We start from the raw sequence: 27,634 nt of genomic DNA, 5'->3' as shown, positions 1-27,634 counted from the left end.
AAATGAAAAATGAAAAATTCCTTTCTAGCTGATTTTAGCTGCCTGGGGAGGCTGATTACCTCAGAACGAATAGGGGTAAATCAGTCGCCTTGATAAGAAAAGTACCGCAATGTATCTGAAACGTTAGGAACCAGAACAAAAGGTAAATAAAACAACAACACTATACAACCCAGAAAAATAACTTAATAGAAATCGTGGAAACTTCATCTCTAAAATCGCTTCCGTATTTTTAAGTTCGGTGCCAAAGCGAACTTTGAAATTTGTTACTATTGATCAGAAACAACCCTTTGTATTTGCATACGCTATTATTTTCTATATCAATCAGACAGAAAGAAATGGTAAATATATTAACATAATTTGAGTTCCATAATTTAATTAAAGAACTGTGTACAATCAACCAAATTTTAAAATATTTGTTTCATAAATAACTTCATTAAATATGATCTTATGTGGTTCGTTTGGTACCTCATATAATTAATACATTTTATTAACAAAATAGATAATTACATGGGCACGAATTGAGCACACTTAGTATTATATACAAAGATGGTGATGTAGCTCCAAATCTCTCTTGCTAGATGTGTACAGGAGAAGAACGAAAATAAAGAATACGTTTGCCATTGCGATTGTAATCTCTCTCCTACGGCAAAAAATATATGTTGCAGGCATTTTGTAATAGAGAAGAAAAAAGAAGAAATCAGAAGGTAAACACAACCGACAAGTGATGTTAGAGGTCGCGGCAGAAGGTCTACTGAGCCGTCCTCTGGTGATGAAGGGTCTCGCTCGTCGCGTTTAATAGCCAGCCAACTCGGCGAAGGTGGAGTCCATCTCGTCAGCCAAGGACTTATATCTATCCTTGTTGATGCCGAGTTCGTCTGAAAAATACAAGAATTGATTAGAATCTTTAGTTACAAACATAAGTTCCAACTCATCAGAAAATTCCACTTTCAGTATCAACAAATGTGGAAATGTGGAAATGTGAGCGTTGGTATATTACCGACTCATGAATTGCAGTAACAGTTATATCTTTCCAACTCATCCTGACCCGGATTAAGGGAAAATGCTGTACGTTGAACATAGTCTTTATTTTATATTACAGAATACTAAGAGGTAGTCATCATATCGGTATGTGCTGTTTCCTTCACTCTCTGAAAAATGAAAACCTACAACCTGTTTTCGCGTCATTGACCGGGTCAGGGAAGGAATGAATGAAGCAGATACAGGCTATTAGTACGATGGGGTCGCCACTCCCGAAGTGATTTATTAATGACTGATAGATGCTATGAAATGAGAATGGAGAGTGTTGCTGGAATGAAGACTGGCAGGGAAAACCGGAGTACCCGGAGAAACACCTGCTCCACCTCCGCTTTGTCCAGCACAAATCTCACACGGGTGACCGGGATTTGAACCACTGTATCCAGCGGTGAGAGGCCGACGCGCTGCCGTCTGAGCCACGGAGGCTCCTCCTTCACTCTCTATGCATAGTTATTTATTTGTTTGACATCCCCGTCGTAGTAATTCCACTATCGTGCACGCATCGGTACCGTTCTTCTGACATCATGAAACACGAATTTTAGTGGTATACAATAGCATATTGCAATATGTATCCAACATAAAAAGTAGGCCTACCCTATATTTAATTATTATATTAATCTTCTAAAGAACAGGCGATCCTCCTAATTTTTAACTTCGTCTTAATATTTATTCGAAATTAAAGAGGTCTTAACATAGAACTTCAGCCAAGTCTCAAAACCTGCGAGACTTCAAGGCGTATTTTTTTTAAACAGTATTTCATAGTTTCTGTTGTACTAGGCATAGGACGCAATGCGCCACCGTCTGTTTCATTATAGATATAAAATTTAATTTTAACCATCCCAGCTTATTTATTCTTGTACTCTTCCAAAAACCGAGAAAATACCAGTCTTACGACCTGTTCAATTCTATGTGTACATGATAGTTTGTACTGTATTATCTACAAGTCTACAACAGTATTTAAAACTAATAGAGTTCGGGAGAAAAATTTATTACAATTAACAAGCATTGGCGCCTCGTCCAGCTTAAAGGCAGACGCAAATTGGAATTCTCACAAAGGAGGGGGGCGGGGCTGAAGTAAAAATGCTGTAGCTGCGCGTTACATGGAATAAAGAGACGTAATACTTCCGAGAAACAATACGGTTTAACATCTTCACTCAGGAAATAAGGCTTTCTGAGAATACTTACTACCGTACGGGACTCTTGTTCTATGTTATGTGTTATTCATCTAATTTTATCAATATTCACCTAACTGCATTAGTTGGTTTTTCTGATAAGTTGAAACCTTGAAAATGAACACCGTAAGAAATAATTCACTCTTCAAATAAGGAAATTGTTGGAGGATTTGTTTCCTTATACTTCGAGAAACAATACGACCTAACAACTTAAATCAGGATATAAGTCTTTCTGAGAATACTTACCACAGTATGAGACACTTGTGTTTTATTCACCTCAATTAACAATATTTACCAAATTTCACCAGTTGGTTGGTCTTTTAAATGAACACCATGAGAAATAATTCACTCTTCAATTAAGGAACATATTTAAGAACTTGTCTATATTCTATGTCCTTTAACATTTTAATTCGGACCTATTTAGTTTCTTGTGTAATAAGAGGCAGCGGGTAAGTGCTAGCTGTAACCTGACCATATTAGCAAATGAAAAGCTTCCTACTAGATAGCACTGCTTCACTGGAGGCAAGAAATGAAACACGACACTAAAGTACACTTCATATATCCATGAAGAAGCCACCACTAGTTCTCGCTTGTGCTTAGTAAGAAAATGTATTTATATTTTGAATGAAAATATCGGTCATCACTATTCTTAGTGGACGGATCCACCTTACAACTACCGGTGTATTGGTATACATTATTCTCATAACATAGTCATTAACCAGAGGAGAAAATCAATGTACGTAACTTTATCAACAATTACCATCCGCAATAGAGTAAAATAGCCCATTGTTTAAAGTCACATGATAAATTCACTATACTCTGTAAATGACACCGGTATTATTGTACAATGGGATTGTCCGAGTTTCATTTCTTGCCCTCGATTAGTTTATGTTATTATGCAAATGTAAGAGTAAATAATAGCATCAATATATATTACAAAAATGTCAAAACCAATTGAATATTTTCATGAATATAACCAATTGCAAAATCTATATAAGGTGGAGTGTAAAAGCGCAACCATAATAATAGAATTCTTATCAGAAATTCAGTATATTTCATCCCACTTTGATGAAATTGTGCTCTTGTAACAACTATATTAGATATGAAACTACATATTATATTTGCAACTTAACAGGAAATATATTTTGATCCCAATACAAGTTGAAACTTTCTCTGTGTCAGATGTAGAATTGTATGAGAAAGAGATATTTCATCAATAAATACATCATTTTTCAAGCAATTTGCCCTTTAAAAGAAAGTAATACATGAAAATAACTTATGTTACCAAGAAATCCGGAAAATGAAGTCTAAACATTAGTTTAGGTAAGTACTAATTACACAGTACTGGATTTACTTTCGTCTAGAAGCACTTAATTACCTTGGTGTAATTAAAATATACGTCAGCAATAAAATGTTATTACCGTACATCCATCGCTATTAAAATAGACGAAAATATTGCATTATTGAAATATTTACTGACACTGTTAATCGTCAAAATAAGTATCTTATTGTAAACAACTAACATGTCTCATGTTAAATTTGGCCCGAAATTTGCTCTAAACAAGGCAATCTTTGACACAAGCATATCGTCGTACCACTCCAACTTATTTAGCGTTACAAGAAAATATTCACATGGTTTTGAGTATAGCATGTACCTTGGCAGAGCGGTCTCGACGAGAAGCAGCAGAAGAAAAAGAAAAAAGAAAAGAGGCGTAAACTAAAAGAAAAACCTGCATGGTTAAAAGAGAGAGAGAATGAGTGAGAAAAGTAAAGGAAGCTAAGAGGAATTTAGTAGCCAGTGAGTTCAGCGAACGTAGAGTCCATGTCGTCTGTAATTGCCTTGTACTTCTCCTTCTCGCTGAAGAGCACGTCTGAAACAAACAGCAAGGAAGCGTTGCCAGTCACTGTTAGTACAGCAGCGAAGAGCTCCGTGTTAAAACACGTTAAAGTTGCAGCAGACAAACATATACTGCCAGCTAAAGGTGGATGGTGATCACTCTTATTGCATCAAAAGTATTCAAAGTTTTGAACAAATAATTATTCGAAAATTAAAAACGCGAACAATTTTCAAAATGATCACATCAAAATGACCTTCGATTGAAAGTGATTACTTGTGAGTTTCCCAAGAATCATTGAGTGTTGTTAAATGAAAAAATAACAAGTAAACCGAAAAAACACCCATATAACTGCACGCCCTGTCATGAAGATAATTTGGTAATAAATCACATACATTTAGAACTACAATACTTTGAAAACATGTACATGAAATGATCTAACTTCATTAAAAACCCACTCTCTAAGAACCACCTATCTATGTATATACATCCATGTACTCCAGATATTCTGAGGAGAGTCAAACTCTCCCAAATACACGTAGACCTCTAACTGCTTGAAATTCCATGCGTAAATATCCCCATTCATCGACAGATCTATCTAATGTCTAGGTTATTTCATATTTCACTTTTGCACAGTACCTAACATTTTCAGATAGTAGCGCAAAGGCTTTGCAAAAGAGTGAGTAAATGGACGTCCCATGAATTAAACCTAACGTTGCCTGTTCCAGTTCTGAGTAGTTAACTTCATGTTGTATTTAACCTTAAAATATGAGCCCCAAGGTCCTTATTTAAAGTGCCATAATTCAAGAAATAAGCCGTTTACATCTCAACAACTATGTAAGAGAATGTATGACAAACGAGTTGCAATTTGAACAATAATCACCCTTTTCATTTTTAGAACAATAAATTAAGTGGCCACCAAAATACAAACTGGAAAAACGCAGTAAGGTGAAGTTATATCGTTCATATTCTAAATTTAGGCAGTACAAAAGCGAAACTAGATATAGGCAAGCAATATTCTACTACACTTATGTTATCCATTTAGCAACGGCACAATTTATACTATCTGTAGGCAGGCAACACCATGCTATCTCTATTTACAACTTCAAATTGTACATACTTTTCAGAATTACATACTGCTACTGGATGTAAGTTAGATCAATAGCTTTATAATTTATTTGAAGCATTAGAGAAATCTACGCTTTATGGTAAAGTCAACTACATATTGATGTAACTTATAGTAAGTGTAGGAACTTCTTATGCGGTCTTGATTAAGTCTATTTTTTTCTTTTCTTGAAAGATGTCTCACAAATTCATTCAGACATTTTGAAAACTGAGCTTGAAGAAAAACTTGTGTACCGTGCTACTTCTACTGCAGGTGTACGTTTGTGGTTGAATAGTTGGCAGTTGCTCCCTTCCTTAAAAATTCAATTTTTAAAATTTTTATAATTTTACTTCTTATAAATTAACGAGCACAATACTGTAACTCTAGCCTACTTCAAACTTTAAGTTCTCAAACTCACTCACTGAATCCCACAATAAGTTATTTTTTACAAAACATAATGATTAAATCGTTGGCTCCTTCCCATTCAGTCGTTTATATCTCCTAGTTATTTACTAAATTCGCTTATTACAGTTACGAATTTATTATTTATGAACATATCATAATTTCTGCCTTGTGTCAAACACTATCAGTATCTTTGCATTCCTAACTGAGACTCTTCTTAGTTTTTTCCTTTCCTACTCAAAAGTGCCATGGAATTTGTAATCTCTTTCTTTTTAATAACGATTTTAGTAAATTTATACTTTGTAATGTAATTAAAATTAAATTTTAATGACCTTCTTTACCCTTCTTCCATACCTAAGTAGATAATACTTGCCATGAAAATTGTACATTTATTTACATTCATAGACCATGAAGTGTGTGAACTTCTTTGTTCTAGTCTAGACCAAATAACTATATCACCATCCACCATGCCAAGCAGTCAGCCAGCACAAAGTTACTGCGATCAAAATTCACCTTGCGACTGATGTTACTCGCACTTTAAGGCGTTTACACAAATAGCTCTTGTGATTATCTTAAACATATAAAATAAACATTGTAACACATTTACCATCTTCAACTTATTCTTTGTATAGTGATAACACATTGCATATGTTAACATTAGATTCTACATCAAGCTTGTATTTCAACGTTTACTACTTACATCATGCTATTTTTACTATATATAGACATACGTGTATTACCATCATGCAACATGCCACAGGAACCTACTTACTGACAATTTGCTAAATTAAAGAAATCAGAAATGGGATGTGTACTGACATCTGTAATTTATTTTTATATTGGCTCATCTATCTATGATGGGAATAAAATTTGTGTTACCTCAATTGACTCATATTTGTTTCAACAATAATGAATTCAGCGCTCATGCCCTGCAAATTCTGCTGTAGTAATATACCCTCGTGTGACTGATTAAAAGAAGCATCATAATTGTATCCTGTTAAAATATCATCTTCTAGTCAAATGGTGTATTTATTCAGTCAGTCTTTAAAGAGATGTGGAATAGAATTTAAATGTTTCTAAACAAGAATTATATCTATGTAAAATACAGCTACAGTTATGCATGGCCCAGTATGTGTAATAAGTAATTCCATGAAATTCTGAAGTTTAATAGATATTTAAAACTGCCTGCAAACAATGTGTAGTAAAATGCAATAGGAACGCATTTCCATCGTGATTTTCTATCAAAATCAAAATTCTAAGAAACCAAGATGATCATCTCGCACGGAAATATTATACAATTAATAGACTCTACAATATCTATGTGACTATGCCTAAATAAAGAGAAAGTTGAGATATCGAAGAACTATTACATGATCATTCTAAGAACGGTACTAAACCGAAGTGTCAATTTTAGGTTGTGTACGATGACCCCAAGGTTTCTCAGAGGGGTTTGCCGAGGTAGGAGATTGGTGATACAGGGTTTCAGGGGCGTCACGTTACCTTCAAGCCTGTCGACCTCCTTCTGGAGCTTCTTAACAGTCTTCTCGGCGAACTCAGCACGAGCTTCAGCCTGAAACAAAATGTATAGCATTAAGCTTTCTTTCAAATCACCAAACAAAACGCTGCGTGATTCATTTTACTATACTGTGCATTATAAATATTGTGGGTGTAGTAAGGAATCAGTATCAAAATGTAAAACTATAGTGGTACGTGCCAATGGAATTGGCTACTTTCCTTTCCCGAAACTACGTCTCCATCAAGTGTTTATACTTCTATAAATGAACAGTTAACACCACGAAGGACTCGACATGCAGACTTTATACTCAACATTCTAAAATCAAGTCCGTCACTTAGATTAAAGTATGACTCAAGAAAAAACAGAAGCTTCTTTATCGTTGACTTTTTAACTACATTTTGCCCTCATTCTAGCGACAATGTCATATTATGTTGCCTTAACTGCAGTAAAAATACATATAAAGTACTCATTCACATATTTCACCGTACTTGTTGACAGTTTCATTCTCCTCCTAGTTCAACGCCAATGGCTTGTGAATGCTGTGTATTGTTTAATTTACGTCTAGCTTTTCTTGGCCGTTCACCTTTCATCGAGATATGGAATACATACTCCTTCTATCTATCTAGGTATTCTGCCTTATGGCAGGTCTTGTCATGATGTATTAAATATTGGACACAATGACTCTAAAATAATAAAAATAAGAATAAGAACGAATCACTTCAATCGCACGGAAAAGACGTATGAAATTCTATGGACATATAACACGAATGGACGACTAGTGACTGATCAAGAAAATATTAATCACCAATTGAACCCGACAAACCAAAGTACGCTGGCTAGTAGACACCCAAAAGGATCTCACAGAAGTCAATATTGACCCACTGGCAACTATATGGACTAAATATATACATAAAATGAACTCACACACGAGTTCACAACCAAGGAACCGACATCAAGAAATTTCAAACTCAAAAACGTGTTCCTACAAGAAAGACGGTAGATTTTTAGCGCGAGGATGACGAAATTTTGGGAAGATAAGTAGAAGACCAATGCTAAGTAATGATTCTACAGGCTCCTTAGGGGACCGAACGTATAATGAGAAGAAGGAGAAGAAGAAGATGGTAGTGATGATGATTATGATGAAGATGAAGATGAAGATGAAGATTAAGATTAAGATGAACATGAAAATGAAGAAGTACAAGAATTTAAATAAGACATTCCCTACAATGAAGGGAAGTTGCAAAACCTCCCCACGAAATTTGCAGCATTCCCTCTCTGAATAGCGACACCGATACTCAGCAGCACGGGTATAATCTGTGAGATCCTGTAGCAGTTTACTAATTTCATAAACGAAGTACTCTGCTTCTAAACACCATGGCCAAAACTTTCCAACTGTAAAATCGACGAATATATAACTATGAACTATCTATATTTATTCCGCTACCGCTGCTGCTGACCCTGCTACCTTAACAAAGGTTCGAAGAAATCATTTTTCTATTGGATAGAATTTAGGACAGGTTAGTTGAAAGTCAGAGCAGAAACATATGTTTTGTGCCTAGATGGTTCCACTAAGATCCGAGCGAAAATTTAGTTCATTCAATAACTTCTTCCAGAGTTCATTTGTAGACAGTTTCCTCAAAAAAATTGTTACTACTTCTTCCAAGAATTTAGATTATTAATGTTTCGAGTAGTTCATTCATTAAATTCTAGTGGCGGTAAATACCCATTATCACAGTCAATATGTACAATGTGTACTAGAAAGCATAAATAAGGTATTCCTGAAGGTAGTCCCTATCAGTCTCATACGATTTCAAGAATTGTTCGATTGTTATTAGATATAAAGAAAGTTTTGCAAATACGATTTAGATTTAACAACGTGTCCCACTGTTGCAATAGAAGTTTCTCAGTATTTTAAAACATCCCACTATTCAACAAAGGTCTTCTGTGTCTCAATAGCTTTGCCCAATAATCAAGATTCGTGAATCTCACAGCTAGAAAGTGGCCTGAGTCTAGTGATACAGGGAAGATGTCACATCTTACTTTTCTTAACGTCAACAGCAAACACTAACAAATTTTGTGAAACTGTTACATGGACAAAAAGAGTCCACAAGCAAACATATTCTGCTGAGTATAATTATTATTGTTATTATTATTATTATTATTATTATTATTATTATTATTATTATTATTATTATTATTATTATTATTATTATTATTATTATTATTACCTCTTTTAGCTTGACAGAAAGGGTCTTGATCTGACGCTTGTACTCCTCCACTCGCTGGTTGGCCTTCTCCTCGGACACCTCCAAGGACTTCAAGCTGTTACCCACGACTTTCAACTCTTCCTCCAACTCCATGATCTTGCTACAAAGTTTAACACAAATTCAGTATACACAAGTCTATATTCCATAAAGAAGTACAGCAGTCGCACAAGAAAATCAGAAAACTTACGAGTCTCCGGACTTGACACGGTCCTCAGCCACTTCCAGCTCGTCTTCAACGAAGGCCAGCTTGCGGGATACCTGAGAACACGAAAAAGCACCCAATCCATCACTTAAGGATACATTACATGGTAAGTAATAAAGTCTGTAAATTTAGGTGCGTCAAATGTTTTCTGAAAAGTAATACATTACTAGCAGTTTCCCGCTGGCTCCGCCCGCAATGTACAAAGTATGGTGTTATTCGTTACTATCCTCACGGATGTATTTGCAAAGTTTCGAGTTAATGATATAAAGCACATGATCTGCTGTGGTAATAGAATGTAATATTATGTTAATAAAACACTTGAAAATACATCACACAAAGAAATTGAATTAAACGTTCCTTGGAACAACACTACGCGCCGAGCTGTTAAAAAATCCTTCAAAGATCTTCGTCATGGAGACAAATGTACTCATACCTTTTCTCAGAATCTACCAATTTAAGTAGTTATTACCTCAAAAGAAATCGCTTGATCCACTGAGTGTTTTTAGATCAAAATAAACTGCATACCTCAATTAGAACCAAAGATATGATTGCTTCAAAGAGACAAAAAATTGAAAAAGTCAAATAATTTGAGGAAGGCGGAAGTTAAGTGATTTATAGTACCTGATGACAAATCTTTGCATGAATACCCTTCAGTTAAAAAAAGAATGAAGTAAATCGACCGGATAGAATGGCCGGACTGACTGACTTCAGTTTTCATTTTAAAAATTAATATATAGATAAGCGATTTCTGCAACCATTCATGTGTAGACTATATTAGAAATGACCAAGCTTTACTTGACTTTAAAGTTGTTCCATTTTACTTTAAATGCGACAGGCATATGTTGTCAATTCTCGCATTTATTTATAAGTCAGCTCCACAGCGTTTTACAAGGCGTCAGAGGGCACATTGTAAGAAGTTGACGTTTGTTACAAAGGGCACAAGTTGAACAGAAAGTGAAGATTAGTGTTGAACTGGGAAAATAATGAAGGAAAATGACATGGTGGCATTTCAGTTAGCAACGTATGAATGTATGGCATACCGTGAAGATGTATCTACCGAGCGAGTGGGCCCTGCGGTTAGGGTCACGCAGCTGTGAGCTTGCATTCGGTAGATAGTGGTTTCGAACCTCATGTCGGCAGCCCTGAGGATGGTTTTCCGTGGTTTCCCATTTTCACACCAGGAAAATGCTGGGGCTGTACCTTAATTAAGGCTACGGCTGCTTCCTTACCACTCCTAGCCCTTTCCTATTCTATCGTCGCCGTAAGACCGATCTTTGCCGATGCAACGTAAATCAAAATTGTAAAAAAAAAAAAAATCAATCTGTTTTCGAATCATTAACAATAAAGATTAAAAATTTGCACATAGTGACAACCGTAGGGCTTTACTAATATTTATTTTTAAATATGTTAGGATTATTAACAGTGTGATTTTGGTTGGCGTCTTGGTTGAAATTGAAGAGTTGTTCTTGAGGTCTATGATGATGATTTAGGTGGTGGTGGTAGTAATTGTTCCTTTCACGGGAGACACTACGAGATGTTTAGCCACCCTTAATATTAATTGAAAGACGAAGAGCTCCGAACTCTTGCAGAATGAAGTTAACGGATATAGAAAGTTGGGGGCGTGAAAGGCGGGAAAAATGACTCTTGGGCACCGCAAACATAATATTTTCGAGGTCGGAAAGGAACAAATGTTGACGAAGGGTGGTCATAGGGAGCACATGAAGAAGAGGGGTCTAGTACAAGCGCGTGGAAACAATGTCAGACTCAGTTGGGCACATGTGATGACCGTACACGCTTCACGAGGTGCGAATCTTCGGTGGGAAGGTCAACATGGTGTCAACAAAATGAGTGGGTTGTGGTGTTACTGACCTCGTCGGACTTGCCGTCAGCGTCTTCAGCCAGCAGTCGCGCCTCCTTCAGTTGGTTGGTGAGCTGGTCCATCCTCTCCTCGTCTTGCTGGCTGCGGTTCTCCAACACCTTGCACATTCTGTAACATAAGGTACATGAAATCACTATGAGTTCCTTCATACACCAAAGTCTCCACTTAACTAGAATTCCACGGCAGTTGTACTGACCGCTGGGCCTCATCAGCTGACTCGGACGCCTCAGTCAGCTTGGTGGTGGCAGTGTTGAGCCTCTCCTCAGTACGTTCCAGATCCTCCTCAATCAGCTGGACCTTCCTGTTCTTGGCAGCCATCTCACTTTCAGCCTGCAGCAAGAAACGTTTCAAACTGAAGATTGAGAGAGCTTTAGGGGTGAAGGTCGTTAGACATTATCTAAGTGTATAGTTGCATATTAACAACACACAGCATAAATTAAATATAAAATATAATACAGGTCAAAATTTCAAGAACAATAATTCCCCTTGTGTGAAGAAGAAAATTAGGTTATATCAACTTGGATCCCAAAAGGCTCCATTTCTGAATTTTACAACGTTGAAGTACGACCTTAATGCATTCCATTACGGTTATTTGTTTTTAATTATGATACACTCTGTTGGTGTCGCCTTGAATGTAATGTTCAAAATGTCCACCGCCTGCCTGAATGGAGATCTTAGCTTGTCTGCTCCCTGAGCTCTAACCTCATTGCAACTTTTCTGCTGTAGTCTGACAGCTCCACATTCACTCACAGAGTTGCTGCAACATCGTTCTGTAACTTAGAAATTGGGTATTTCCAAGCACAAAATGATTAAATCTATTTTTATATTGAGCATACGAATAATCTATTCCTGAATTTTGATCCTGTATTTTTCTTATGAGGATTGTCTGTTCAAAATGCGCTATTTCCATCAAAATAAAGTTGCGTGAAAAACGCATAAAACGTAGGATAAAAAGAATGTGAACGTACCATGATCGGGTATGGTACTTTTTTTTAGGAACTACACATATTTTGGTCTGGATTGCTCCTAACATACGATAGTATTTAACTACTGCAATGCATATGGATAAAATATTAATTTTTTATCTTGAAGTGGAAATAGCACGCTTTGAACAGACGCTCCTCAAATATAAACTTAAGTTATAAGCTCGTATTGCATTTAAAGGACCATAATGCTAAAACAAATGGCCGTGGTTACGATTCTCTCAACCTCTTAACTTGCATTCGGCGTATTCACTGCCTCTCGTAATAGACAGCTCTTGTTTTTGCTCAGCAGGCTGAGTGAATTCCCAATCCCGAGACCAAGATTAGAAGTTTGGATTAACTGGGAATCGAACCTGAAGTTCCCATTTAAGAGGTTAAAAAAAGCTACACTTTCACCACATATTTACAGGAGTTAACATCAACAGAATGTATTAAAAACTGAAGTTTTCTGCAACGAAAAGTATTTATTGTAATTCTTCAATCATTTTTTTCCGTCATAATTTCGTACCCACACATCATCGAAGAATATCACATAATATCCTCAAGTCATGTATCTACCAAGGTATGAATAAGTAAAATGAGGCAGGTATTAATATAATATGTAATAATATATCTCGACATAGACTGGCTCTTTGGCTGAATGATCTGTGCACTAGCCTTCAATTCAGAGGGCACGAGTTCGATTCTCGGCCGGCTAGAGAATTTTAACTGTATGTGATTAATTCCTCTGGCAAGGGAATGGGTGTTTGTGTTCATCTTATTACATTTCCCTTCATCTGCACACAACAAAGCACACTACTAACCACCACAGAAACACGCAATGGTGAATTCATCCCTTCACATAGGGTTGGTGTCAGGAAGGGCATCCGGCAGTAAAACAGTGTCAAATCACATCCATTACTGACCCCAATAAATTGGGAAAAAGACCAGAAAGAAGAAGAAATATATTTGTAGATAGCTAAATCTCTCATTCTTTAAATGGTCTCATGACGGAAACGATCATTATGTATGTATGTATGTATGTATGTATGTATGTATGTATGTATGTATGTATGTATGTATGTATGTATGTATGTATGTATGTATGTATGTATGTATAAGTGAATTTTATACATCCTTCTATCCATGACTTGAGGATGAATTCCAAAACCTTCTTTCAGTGACCATAGTTCTATTTGTAGGGTACCTTTATATTTACTAGTTCGGCAATCTACTTTGATGTTGTAAAATAGATCGTTTCCACGGCTGTAGGTGTCAGGAAGTCTAAGTAAACAGATAATGTTCTTACGTTCTGCAGAGCCTTCTCCTTCTCCTCCAAGTCCTTGTTGGCCTGCTCCAAGTTCTTCTTGGTGGTGGCCAAGTCAGCCTCAACCTGGGTCAACTTCTTCGCCAGCTCCTGCACGTCTTCATTGATCTGTGGAACACAATCTTACATGAGTATTTCGCTTCATTCTTTGTTTCTAAACCAACATGTACATAAGAGACACTTCCTCATCTATTGTTGACATTTTTTTATAGAAATAAGCTAGAAAAGCAAGTGGTTGATGCTAGTGAATGAAACTATCAGCTTTACTACTTTACTCACTAAACAATGTTATTTTATACATCTAATATCTTCTTTCAATAAATGATATTGTCACTCATAATTTATCCCTAGCATGACCACCCTTTGAGCAAAAATCCTATATTTAAATTATTCTTATCTCCCTATACAGATCTATGTACTATCCCCAGATATTTCCTGCTTTCGTGAATATACTATAAATTCATAATATTAGTATGAATCATCTACCGAGCTCGATAGCTGCAGTCGCTTAAGTGCGGCCAGTATCCAGTATTCGGGATATAGTGGGTTCGAGCCCCTCTGTCGGCGGCCCTGAAGATGGTTTTCCGTGGTTTCCCATTTTCACACCAGGGAAATGCCGGTTCTGTACATTAATTAAGGCCACGGCCGCTTCCTTCCAATTTCTAGGCCTATCCTGTCCCATCGTCGCCATAAGACCTATCTGTGTCGGTGCGACGTAAAGCAAATAGAAAAAAAATGAATCATCTAAGGACAGCGATGTTCGCAAAAGGCATTACAATACATTTTCACAAATGATTTTGGCCTTACTTTAGTCCCACAGCATTAAAAAGTTTTATAATTCGTTTGTTTCGATATTTTCTGTTATTGTAGTAATTTGGTATCCGTTTTATAAAATAAAAAATAGAAAATAATAATAATAGTTTTACATCCCACTCCTACGGATTTCGCGGGCGCCGATGTCCCAGAATTCTGCCCCACAGGAATTCTGGCGTATTTGAGCACGTGCAAATACCATCAGACTAAGCTGGAGTCGAACTCTCCAAGTTGGGCTCAGAAAACCAGCGCGCTACTGTTTGAGCCATTCTCCCCAGAGTCTGCAGAAAAATTGCCTTTTATAGCTCCCAAAGGACGTATTCGCTTCCGTGGCTCAGCCTTTCTTGAGCAATTCTTGTTTTATATCCAGCCTCTCACTTTCCTCATAAGCTGCTCCCATAGTCATTTTTCTATAGCTACGAGCCCAATTACTCCCCTGAAATCGTAATCACTTTTCCCTTTAAACTCAAAGACGTAATTCCATTTCCCGCATCATTTCTGTTCTGTTCTGTTCTGTTAACTTCCACATTGGATAGTTCTGTGTCCCTAAAGACGTTATAAGCCCTTGGACCGAGCGAATTGGCTGCAAGACTAAGAATGGTCGCTACCAGAACTGGAATTCTCCTGAGTTGTGGATGGAGATTATTGGTTATTTATGATCAAACCCAAGTACACTCTAGCTGCTACCTTGCATTCGAGAGATGGTGGGATCGAACTCCAGTATCGACAGCCCTGAAGACGATTTCCCGTGGTTATCCGTAGATTCCCACTTTCATACCAGGTAAAATCTAGGGTTATACGTTAATTAAGGCCACAGTCGCTTCCTTCCTAGTCCCAGCCCTTTCCTTTCCCATCGTTGCCAAAAACTTGTCTGAGTTGGTGTGACATTAAATCACTGCCAAAATAAAATAAAAGGTACAATCCTCTGCTGCAAAGATCTGTAATATTCTTCTCTGTATCTATGTACAGGACTCGAACAGAATATATTCAGAAGGTAATTTATTGCGCTATTCTAAACCTTATTTCATTATTTACGTAAAATATGTCTCTCGTCGCATTATATAGATCGATCTAGCACCCATTCACTATAGCATATCCCATGAAATGTACACACCTTGTCGGCGCGGAGGTTGGCTTCCTTGGCCTGCCCCTCGCAGGTATCTGCCTTGTCCATGGCATTGTCCTTCTCCAGCTTCATCGCCTGCATCTTCTTCTTGATTGCGTCCATGGTGGCGGCTTTTTGGTCTCCTTCTGCTCAAGATGAAACGACAAGGGGCTGAAAAGAAACAATCAGTTAGTGAGTCACAATGTACACAACTGAATAGTTCACACCACAGTAGCTACACACTAACTGCATACGTCTTTTGAACATCTATGGCTTTCAAAATACACTAAAATAAAACAATAATTCATGTATGAACGCCATCAATAAATTATCCGAATGATTTGAAGCCGTTCCTTTCAGAGTCGATATGTTAACAGGAATAATGTGGTCGCCGATTGAATACAACTTATAAAGGAAAAAGTTAAGGCACAAAATCTGAAACATCACTGAAACATCACAGGGACAAGTGGTACAGGTAGGTTATCCATGAACTTCTCATAGTATTCCCTTCGAATCTAAGGTGATTAAGTCATGCTCAGTCCATCCGTCAAGGTGAATGATATACTCCTACTCGATTTTAGTGTAAACGGTCTACTTTCCTTTTCTTGTCTTACTTTTCTTTTTCCTTTACTTTCCTTTCCTTATTCGTTTTGCCTCATAGCTGAGGCGTCGTGACTATCATAATTTAGTCATCTAGCTGATAAACCATTCTTCACCATTTTTCTCTACCCAAAGCCGTCAGAGCGGTTACTTGGAGAAATCCCTATAAGGTGCCACTCACCATTTCAATCCCTCGTGTTGGTACTCGTCCTTGTTGTCTGGTTTCTTGGACTTTGCCCTTAACTCTCAAGTCTGAAGACTACCTTCTCGGCGCATTGTATGTCCAAAATACAGTATGATCCGCTGAAAGACCTTGCACGACAGGTAAATGTCTATCTTAAGTTGGTTCAGGATCGACATGTTTGTGAGATGAGCTATCCAAGGAATTCTCAGCATTTTACTCCGCCACCACATTTTAAAGCTTTTTATTCGTGCCCGATCACATTGTAAGATAGTCTCTCTGCGTCATATAAGAAGACAAGATATTCAACCACCTTCTTTTTTGTACTGATGATGATGTTATCAGTCTCGTTAGTCAACTAAATACCGATGGCTACAATATTTAGCTGAATGAGGATAATGATCAAGCAGAAAGTCACACTAAGAATGAAAGTTGCCAGAACTAGAATTCTCCCGAGTTGTGAAGACAGATTATCGGTTATTTATGATTAAACCTGAAGATGCTGTTGCTTTCAAAGACCGAAGAGTTTATTTTCCTCCGTAAATGAATGTGTTGAATGTTTAGAGCATATATAGAGCCTTCTAAATGACTTCAACAACCATTGTTTTGCGCTCTTGGTTGACGTACTGTCTGCTCGTAGCCCAGCCAGCGGTGCCGCTTGGGAGGCGATGATCCTGCGCGCTATTTTAATCTCGCCTCGAGCATTCTGCGGCAGAGAAATACGAGTCAAGTGGCTCACAGTTCGAGATGTTCCTAGAATCTTCAAAGAGGGCATGAAAACAAATATTAGGGAAGTAATGTAAAAGTATTTGATGTTTTATATGAGCCATTTGTGACAGAAAGTATGTGTAAGTTGAGTTACTACTTTGGAGGTAGAATTGACTGTTGTGTAACCACTGTGGTTTAAATCTAAGAAACTATATTAACTCAATACCCACGTCCCTTCTGGTCACACTACTTCCTTTGAAACTGTGTAGTATGGTTCACTTTGTGTACTGGGACGATATTACATTGATGTGATATAGAGCTTTCTTCCGGATGAGCTCGAACAAGTAAGTTTCTCTGTTTATTAATAGTCTCTGCACATGTCGAAGAATGCCAGAATCCGTCACTACAGAACTGTAGTCACACCCAAGTTCCTATAGTCAGTAGAGATTCTCTTACTGAACAGGAAAGGTACCATAGACGGCCTGAAAAAAGCTGAAAGGTATCCTCAGGAAAATTCATGGACCCAGAGTACTCCCAGACGGAACTAAAAGCGAGCTCTGAACCGGCATACGACGTAGGCGGATGAAGTTCTACCGACAGCATTCACGAACGGACAACAATAGGCTTACCAAGATCTTCTCACTGATTAAAAGCTATAAGACTGGGAGTCTTTGGCTCAATGAAGTCCAAAATAACCTGGATTCCGCTGGAATTTCCGACCTTGATGTCCTAGACAGCCCCAAATTCTGTGATATGGTTAATTCTGTCCTCGCCTTCCAAGAGTACCGAGACCCGGAAACCACTTTCACACGAGAGAAAGCAAAAGTTATTGGCCGGGCTTAAGAGATATCGGGAACAAAAGCAAACTTCCAAAAAGAATTGGTCATAAACGCTCGCTAGTGGGTTTAAATCAATAATAATAATAATAATAATAATAATAATAATAATAATAATAATAATAATAGTGATCATCATCATCATCATAACAATAATAATCGTCATCATCATTTACTTCGACTTACTCCCGTTAATACTGGGGTCGCTAGAGCCACTCTGGCTCATTTTGGGTTTTCCTTGGGTTTTAAGACCGGCTCCCCTTGCTGACGCCATGTGGTTTTTCAGAGCCACCCTCAAGTTTACTAGGATTCGAATCTCGGTCGTCTGGATAGAAAGCTAGCAGCCAACCCTCTCCATTAATCACGCCTTCGATCAGCAGCAGTAGTAGTAATGATAATAATAATAATAATTATTATTATTATTTATTATTATTGTTGTTATGCAGAAGACGTGGTAGCTGAGATGCATTGTCACTTATGGTTAAGGTGACTATGTTTAGAATTCAAGTCACTGCATGTGAAATTTTTAAATGAAAAGTTACGCCCTTATGGTTCATATTGCATGTAAAACTGGAACCCAGTTGACATGATGATGGGATTATCAGTCACATAAACCAGCATTTTCTTCTTCTTCTTCTTCTTCTTCTTCTTCTTATTATTATTATTATTATTATTATTATTATTATTATTATTATTATTATTAACCTAAGTGTTATATTAAACAAATGCAGTATATTTTCCCAAAATAGCATAGGCCTATAGTACAATTTAACATATGTATCAAAATTATGTGTCAAATATAATCGAATCTGTCGTGAAAAGATCTCTATCACACTCTGAGTACAAAGAGGATAAGAGAGAGAGAGAGAGAGAGAGTACGTCGTAAACAAGAATCTCCTTGGTTTGTATTCAGCGTAAAGGCTCGGTTTTGCTCTCACACCCACGATAAGAATGGTGTCGAAATGGAAGGCTTTTAATTTACATTTCCAGTCCATTTTCTAATAATAATATGAGTGTTCAAATAAAAGACATACAAATTACTGCGTATTAAACGTATTTAATTAAAACTGTGGTTAAGATGTGAGGTCCCTTCGGTGGCAATTCTGGAAAACGTCAGTCGGTTATAAGACCATAACAGAATCAAAATAGAAGACTCATTAAAAATGTATGACTGTCACTTGGTGATATTCTTGTATCATTATGCCAAATGCTTCCGGTGCAAATGATTAATCACGTACACTTCTTGACACGAAAACTAAGCGGGCTTCTGGAACGGAAGAATCAATGTCAAACTTTCTATACCTCGTGTCATGCTACGATCATTCATAATAGAATATTTATTTAATATGCAACTTTTTCAAAGAACTTGGAAAGTGACAAGCTGCATTTACGGCATTGTGTAGCGAATATTAGCAATTGCAATGCTCAAAAATGTTTCGTATATAACGATTTCACACAGTGTATGTCGCGGTACCTCAAGCATGTTTACAGTACGCACTTTTAATCCAGTTCCTAAGGCGTATAGTGGCGGTAAACCCAACGAGTGAACGTTAACGAAATATGCAATGGAATGCTGTTCTCACCTCTTATATATTCAATGCCTAATAACAACTAAAAGGGAGCGGCACAACCTATTGAAATACCATTCTTGTTGGATGCTCTTCATTTGATCCATCTCACTTTACAATCGTTAGACGTATTATAGATTTTTTAATGCCGTTAAGCCTCGAAAGACCATGCGGCCAGCATTTACAGAGTAAGCATACATTTATGGTACATACATTTCGTGGTTGAAAAGAAAAAAGTCATACCTTATAAATTAATATTACAGTCTGATAAATATTGGCAAATTACAGCGCATAATTGTGGAATTAGTTTTGATAACAGGATGGCAACTGAAGTTGGAAGTGGGGTATTTAACTTCATCAAAGAAGAGTACAGATGGTTCTGCTGTTGGAAGTACTTCTGACATGACAGTATGATGTAGTTCAAGTCGGCTATTTCTCCAGGGTCTTCTGGGCAATGAGGGTTGTCGAAGACCGTAATCCTGTGTAGGTGACTTGGATAGCATCCGTGCCCCAGACTCATTCTTATTAAAGGTGTCTGCGAGTTAGTTTCAATTTCTTGAACCATATTTACGTTGGTATGGTGGGCTGAATTTTAGCAAAGTGCTTTCCTCTTGTAAGATGTGACATTTTCCAGTACTCAGACCATTCCCTGTAGACCTGTTGTTTGATTATGGGCAGGAAATCAGAATATAGTAACTGTTTGTAAAGGCGGAGTTCACAAGTTGTGGCTTCTTTCGCTAGCTGGTCTACTATCTCGTTCATCCTTATACCAGCGTGGCCTTTAATCCATAGGAGATGCACTTCCTGAGCTGCTTTCTGGGCGGTATAGATTAAGTTCAAAATGTCTAATATATACTGATATGTAGACAGGTCCCAACGAGAACTTTGTAGCTTTTGAATGACATTGTGAGTCAGAAAGTATTAGAATTTTGCGTAAGTGACGAATTCTATAGCTAATGGCTGAATGGATAGCTAAAATTTCTGCAGTAACAATAGACGTCCCTTGAGGTAAGGAGCAGTTTCTTGACATCTGAGTTGTAACACAAAAGAATGCATAAACCACGCCTGCAGTGGTCTTGGATCCGTCAGTTTAAAATATGAACAAAATTGGACCATGTGGTATTGAGAACAGCTGATAAACTTTCATTGATGGAAACACTATTAGTAATGAAGCATGGTGAGAACAATATGGAAGGTGTAAATATAAGAAGTTCGTACTTTAGTTGAAATACAGGAGTCTTTCAGACTAAAGTATGAGGAGAATCAAATGTTCGAAATTCTTGAAGCTTTCATACAATAATCTGGTCTGATGTTTCTGACCGATATTATTTTTGTCGATGGCCATTTGTAGTAGACTTAATTTGCAGTTTATTGGTCCCCAGTGTTCACTGGCGAATAAAGAAGGTATTCGCCAGATATTGTCTTCTTATCGTGAGAGGCATCTCCTTGGCTTCCGCTAGGAGTGCGTTCGTAGGAGTAGAATTCATTGCCCCTAGACACATTCGGAAAACACGATAATGTACTACATCAATTTTTCTGAGAACGTATTGTGGTGCATTTCCATAAAAAAAATGCTGTCGTAGTCTAATATGAGACGTATTAATGCTCGATACAGTACTAACAATCTTGTAGTGTCCGCACTCCACTAGATTCTAGAAACAGCTCGTAAAACATTCAAAACTTGTTACTAGGTGCTCGACGTGACTTCTCCAGGTAAGCTTACTATCGAGATGAAGTCCTGATAGTTTTCGCTGATGATTTTAGTGGGAAGGAGCACGGACCGAGGTGCATCATGTGTGAAGTATATGGAATCCTTTTTCGACTAAAAATAATAACAGTTGATTTCTCAGCAGATAAAGTGAGTCCTATTAAAGATTTAATGTAACCAAAGACAAGTCAATAAAAATATCCATTTCACTATACAATTGTTAGACGTATTAAAGATTTAAGGTCCGCCTCTGCGCTGTAGTTAGCGTGATTAGCTAGCACCCCTGCAGGTCCGGGTTCGATTTGCGACTCTGCCACGAAATTTGAAAAGTGGTATGAGGGCTGGAACGGGGTCCATTCAGCCTCGGGAGGTCAAATGAGTATAGGGGGCTTTGATTCCCACCTCAGGAATCCCCGAAGTGGTTTTCCATGGTTTCCCACTTCTCCTCCAGTCAAAAGCCGGGATAGTACCTAACTGAAAGGCACGGCCGCTTCCTTCCCTATTCCTTCTCTATCCCTTCCAATCTTCCCATCCCAAGTGAGGCCACCTGGGCAAGGTACTGGTCCTCCTTCCTAGTTATATCCCCCGATCCAGTCTCACGCTCCAGGACACTGAGCTTGAGGCGGTAGAGGTACAATCCATCACTGAGTCCGAGGGAAAAACAACCCTGGAGGGTAAACGGATTAAGAAAGAAGAAAGAAAGATTAAAGAATCAAAGACAATCCAATGAAAAATATTATATGAATCCTATCTACATTTTGGGTAGCTCGGCTGCTTAGCCGAAGCGGTAAAGGCGTGCTCGATTCGTCTGTAAGGACGAAAGTTCAATTCCCTGTCAGAAAGTTTAAAATTTTAAGAAACGAGATTTCCGCTCCCCAAGAGGACAATGGCCCTAAGGGTAAATCAGCCTACGTCTAAAAGGTTCATTCTTGGGGGCAAAGGAGGCCGTACATACAGTGGAGCTACCCGGCTTAGTGCCGAGGTTACCGATAGGGAAACCTTTACCTTTACCTTCCGCTTCTCCAAAGGCCGTCATGGATCTGTTTGGAGACGACTTCGCTTCTTTTTGTGTTTGTTTGTTTGTTTCAGAGATCAGAAATGGTAAATAGTGAGTTAGGCTAAAATTATCTCATATTGTATAACTTGCAAACAAACAAACAAGGTCAACAGTTTCACACGGGACTTGAACCATTGGGTATAGCTATTTCAGAAATGTCACCTGCATTTATCGGGATTCAAGCCATGGTCACCTTGGTGTGAAGTTATACACCAAATTAAGACAGCACGGCTGGAGCAATATTTTATAACAATCTAGGCGTAGAGTTATTTCAGCATGTGTTTGGTTTAAATCATTTGCAATCTACAGGACAGCAAGTAAATCAGTTTCTTTGAAAAATTATATCCTGACTTACTACGGTTTTTTTATTATTTCTTTATTGCTACTAACAGAAGCTTGCTACTGTAATATCATTACGAGAAAGGTATCGGTTGTTGTAATAATAGTGGCGTGTGGCCTCCGGAGAGTCCTGGTGCAGGTCTTTCGAGTTGACGCCGTATAGGCGACCTGCGGAAAACGTTACAAATACCCCGAGCCATAGGAATTAACTAATGAAAGTTAAAATCCCAGACCCGACCGAGAAGCGAACCCGGGACCCTTGATCCAAAGGCTAGCATGCTAACCATTTAGCCATAGTCAAAATGTAAGCAAGCAAACTTTTAGTTTTATGTGACTATTGATATCGCAATCATAGCCATTCGACCTCCAGATTTACGTGGAATCCGAACCACTGGGACATGAATCTTTATTTCAAAAAGCTAATATGCATTGGCCGGGATTCAAACCGTGGCCGCCTTGGTAAGAAAACAGTGGCTCTGCTATCTACCATCACGCCCTAAAACATGTAAGCAAAACCCATTTAAATGTATTGGTATTTGAGGTTATGGTGTCAGCTTCCATAATGTTGACACGTTGATATTTAGTAGGTATGATATAAAAGCGGAACTGTGAGGAGTACAGTTCTCTTGAACGAATACTTATTGCTGACTTCCTTCCTTCCTTCCTTCCTTCCTTCCTTCCTTCCTTCCTTCCTTCCTCCGCTAATAAGCAGCGTTTGGTGGTCCACCTAAGCACTGGCCGTGTCTAATGTTGCTTGTCAGAGGACGCAATTTGTCAATAAATCAACAAATGTATCTAGGATGCAGTGATCAGTTCCAATTTTAACTTTGAACTGGAACATTTCGTAACGTTCCTATTGGAATGACCTAGAAACTTGTTAATTGTGGTAATAATTAGTTTAAGATGTTGAAGCTGCAGAGCTCTCTGGCAGCAGGGGAGCAAGGCTCGGGCTATTTCCGTCAGTGCCGCCTGCGGGCCATGCATCCAAAGAAGACGTGCTCAAGAACGCTCTAAAAATACGCTTCGACGACCCATATTTTGGGACGAGGATTAACACTGCTAACTCTACACCTACAGAGTTTCTGAAATATTCACTTGCTAGGAAATGTTCGCCAAAGAGTGCTGAATACGCCGCATCTCAACTCCCTAGCTTACTAAGACTCAAAGCTCTCAAGTTACATATCAGACTCGTCGCTTTTATTTTTCCTTCCATTTATTCCTCTTTATTGTCTTCTTTCCTCTAATTTCGATATTTTAAAAAAAAACGTTACCCTATCTTCTAACCGACAGCTGGGTTAATCAAAGATAGTAACTATTTTACACAGAAATTTTATGTTATTTCAAGTATTAAATATAAAATAATCGTTCATTAATGGGCACCTAACAAGTTGGCCGTGCGGTTAGCGTCACAAAGCTGTGAGCTTTTATTCGGGAGATAGTGGGTTCGAACTGCACTGCCGACAGCACTAAAGAAGGTTTTCCGTGGTTTCCCATTTGCACACCAGAAAAATGCTGGGGCTATACCTTAATTAAGGCCACGGCCGATTCTTTCCCACTCCTAGGCCTTTCCTATCCCATCGTCGCCATAAGACCTAGCTGTGTCTATGCGACGTAAAACAAATTGTAAACAATCATTAAAGGACTTGGCCTGCCAAGACGACTGCTGCGCAGTATTGTTTGGTTTTCGTGACCGGATCCACTGCATCTCGTATGAAATAGCTACTCGGTTTGGCCCATAACGCTGACTCCTCAGTCCAGAATTAAAATCCCTCCATCTAAGAGGCAGGCATGCTACCCTTAAAATGTATGTTCGATATACGGTTGTATGTATGTATGTATGTATGTATGTATGTATGTATGTATGTATGTATGTATGTATGTATGTATGTATGTATGTATGTATGTATGTATGTATGTATGTATGTATATTGGATGGTTGGTTGTTTCGTTGATTGATTGGTTTATTGCTTCGTTGGTTGAGCTAACAACCCGAAGGTTGCCTGGATCCTTCAGACGTGCCATCAATATATATGGTGTTATAGTACAAACGCAGTGTTCGAGAGGTGTACTCAGCTTGGAGTTAAACGTGGTAAAATAACCGACCCTTCCCTTCATGCCCTAACCAGAATGGATTGTAAGTAGGTAGCAATTGCTTTCCTCTTTGACGCGATGTCAATTGAGATTTATCGTCTGAAAATAGCACAGTAGTAGGCCCTATCACCTAGGACCATAATAATAGAGGTCACGTATATTATATTATATTATATTATATTATATTATATTATATTATATTATATTATATTATATTATATTATATTATATTATATTATATTATATTATATTATATTATATTATATTATATTATATTATATTATATTATATTATATTCGAAGGCAAATTGTGTTACCAAATCTGTATATTTGGCGAGGCAAGTTAAGATATGGGTTTCGTTTCTGTAACAGTCAAAATTGGTAATATAGACTTCTTCTTGTAAACAGGCCTCTATGTAATAAATTAACAAAATTTGACTAATTAAGATCCATTTTCTTTTATCTGAAATGCAACAGATTTTACTGTAACTTATAACCGTGCCAATAAGGAAGATGCACCCAATATTCAAGCGAAGTATCGAATGAAGGAATGAAGTCAAAGTTAATGCTGGGGTATAGGTACAACATCTGATGCAATAATACTACACTGCTTGAATATATCTATTCCTCTCCATTTACCAAAGAATTAAGAAAGTCGAAATCAGAATATGTTGATCGAAAATCTATTTCATCATCTCATCGTTCACCGCCCTCCGTGATTTCCCACGAGTGGCATCACATGAAGGTCCTCGAAAATGAAAAGTGTTATCCTCAATAAAAGAAGAATGTAGGGGTAGGAAAAACGCAAATGTGTGAAGGAAGGAAAACTGCGAAACTTCCCAGCCCTGTAGATGGGAAAAATACCAAGTAAGTGGAAGCAATGACAGTGCTGTAATCCAGTTCTTCAATCGGGCCGAACTCGCATACACTGTGCATATATCGAGGTATGCAGAAGAGGTTGTGAACTGTACTTTACACTATGTTCCTCAATTTTCCGCGTATTCTTATTTATCGGTCATTCTGTATATAATGGCTGGAGTCAAACCAAGGAAGGTTTACTCGCTCCTGAATGATTCCGATTTCAGTATCCTATGAGCTTGTTATTGCTTGACATTATCGGTATCAATAGATAAATGGAATATAAAGGCAATGAATTACTACATCACGTCCATACACTCACTACACAGTTACCTCAGGTGAAGGTGCTCCATTTGCCACGTCGCTTGCTTAATTCTCCTCATCCAGTACGGATTTAATTCTTGTTATTGCACAGATTACTTCGACATGTCAGACTTCCAATGAGTGTTAGTAATGCTACGTCTTTTACCCTTATAAACATCCAGTAACAGTCACAGTGATTATGTAAATCAAACAAGATTCTTCCGCACATTTCGTCTCCAGATATTCACATTTGAAATCCAGGATCTCAGACCAAAAACACGTGTAAAATGAAAGTTGAAATGATATTACGGGATATTTCTATAGTTATCAGCGTTGTGTCATGAATATTTCACGGGTAAGGGTGAAGAGCACTTCTTCAGTAACACAGTAGGGAGCACAACGCCTACTAATCGTAGCATGAACGCTGGTCTGGATATTCCAGAGTATTCAGTAAACAATTCGCTCTCCACTTAGTATTTATCAGTGTATGAATGTTGACGACAGCTGAATTTTCACATCTATTTCTTTCACCAATCTCCAATCATGATATATACACGGACCAGCGGTTGTACGCTCTGGGCACACAAACCTCTCGCCCAATACGAAAATGCCTTAATGCACATACATTCCGCACAAAGACACACGTAAGTATTCTTCCTGAATTGTGGTTACTCCTCCATAACAAAATCACAAATAGTACAAATTAAACCCATGGCCCAATTGAACATTATATTTAATAGAATTGTACTTCCTGGTTGTATTACAGGTGTCCGTTTTCTACAGTTGGTATCTCCTCTTTGCAGATTCACTATATCTGTACTTCCCTTCCTAATAAGTAATACAATGCATTACGCAGATGCGTAAATAACATCTTCCCAATAGTCATATATCCCTTAACATAAACTTAGGTCACAAAATGAGATGTGACAACCATGGCATATATGCCGGTCTCTCACTAACGGAGGATTGGATCATGACAAAGAAGGCATTTTTAACGTACAAATGAATATTTTCCACAAAATCACTAGATTTAGTCCCCGTAGCCGTTGAAGGCACAGCTACAGATACATTTCAAAGTGTAACACTAGCACAATGATGCACTGCACTCCATCACACGGTATCTTCCTCACTCACTGTCACTGTTACACTTACTTTAAGGCTACTTCGTTAGACTTGCGTTCCTTTAGTCGTTGATGTAAAAAGCGGCTTTAAACATGACTTTTCATAAGAAAATAAATGTGTATAAAACAGTACGAGGGTCTGATGGTGGTCCTTACCTGTTGGGATGGCCGAGCGGTCGGCGGTAGCGAGTGCAAGCGCGAACCAACTAGCAAGAGCGCACGCCGTCCCAGCCACCAGAGACGCCGTCCGCCCGGGCTGGCGACGCCCCAGGACCCAAAAATGGCAAGCCCTGCCCCTCTCATGCCGCCCTTATTTTGGAACACACTTTAATTTCGCGGCGCTGCTTCAGACCGCAGTCTGTAGCACTACACCCCTACTGTACCCCCACTCAAACTCTTCCCCTACCCCAGCTCCTACCGACATTCTTAACCCCCACTTCTCACACCTCGACAAGCCCACGCGTATGACACAATCGACGAGACTTTAATAAATACCTAAACACATGAGATGTTTTTCTAGAATTCGAGTAGAAACACTAACCCGAGAGTCAGCAAGGCGTGGACGTTTACAGCAGAACAAGATTAAACCAATTCCTAGCTAAATATAGACGCGTCGGTGTGGTTAGCAGCGCTCACCACTTTGAA

The 27,634-nt window shown here is 38.1% G+C and overlaps 1 protein-coding gene across 2 annotated transcripts; it reads right to left on the bottom strand.

Annotated features, from left to right (window-relative positions):
* Window positions 1-356: 356 nt before the first annotated feature.
* Window positions 357-27,284, bottom strand: Tm2 (tropomyosin 2). Of its 2 annotated transcripts, XR_010858583.2 has the most exons (10): window positions 27,146-27,284; window positions 15,630-15,791; window positions 13,685-13,810; window positions 11,610-11,743; window positions 11,404-11,521; window positions 9,520-9,590; window positions 9,294-9,432; window positions 7,050-7,119; window positions 3,863-4,078; window positions 357-875 (listed from the first exon to the last, which is right to left on the bottom strand). XR_010858583.2 is itself a non-coding variant. In XM_067137156.2 (9 exons), the coding sequence occupies exons 2-9, from the start codon at window positions 15,741-15,743 to the stop codon at window positions 793-795; spliced, it is 855 nt and encodes a 284-aa protein (XP_066993257.1). In that variant the 5' UTR covers window positions 15,744-15,791; window positions 27,146-27,284; the 3' UTR covers window positions 357-792. The 2 variants fall into 2 exon arrangements, 1 of the variants encoding a protein (XP_066993257.1); XM_067137156.2 differs by lacking the exon at window positions 3,863-4,078.
* Between the last annotated feature and the right edge of the window lie 350 nt (window positions 27,285-27,634).

This window comes from Anabrus simplex, chromosome 1 (assembly GCF_040414725.1).
Source record: "Anabrus simplex isolate iqAnaSimp1 chromosome 1, ASM4041472v1, whole genome shotgun sequence".
NCBI lineage: Eukaryota > Metazoa > Arthropoda > Insecta > Orthoptera > Tettigoniidae > Anabrus > Anabrus simplex.
This window is presented reverse-complemented; position numbering and strand designations above follow the sequence as displayed.

Coding starts and splice junctions, on each gene's coding strand:
- Tm2 (XM_067137156.2), bottom strand. CDS start 15,743: ATGGACGCAATCAAGAAGAAGATGCAGGCGATGAAGCTGGAGAAGGAC. Junction 11,744..13,684: donor AGGAGAAGGCTCTGCAGAAC/GTAAGAACATTA, acceptor TTCTTGCTGCAG/GCTGAAAGTGAGATGGCTGC. Junction 876..7,049: donor GGAGGTCGACAGGCTTGAAG/GTAACGTGACGC, acceptor TGTATTTTTCAG/ACGAACTCGGCATCAACAAG.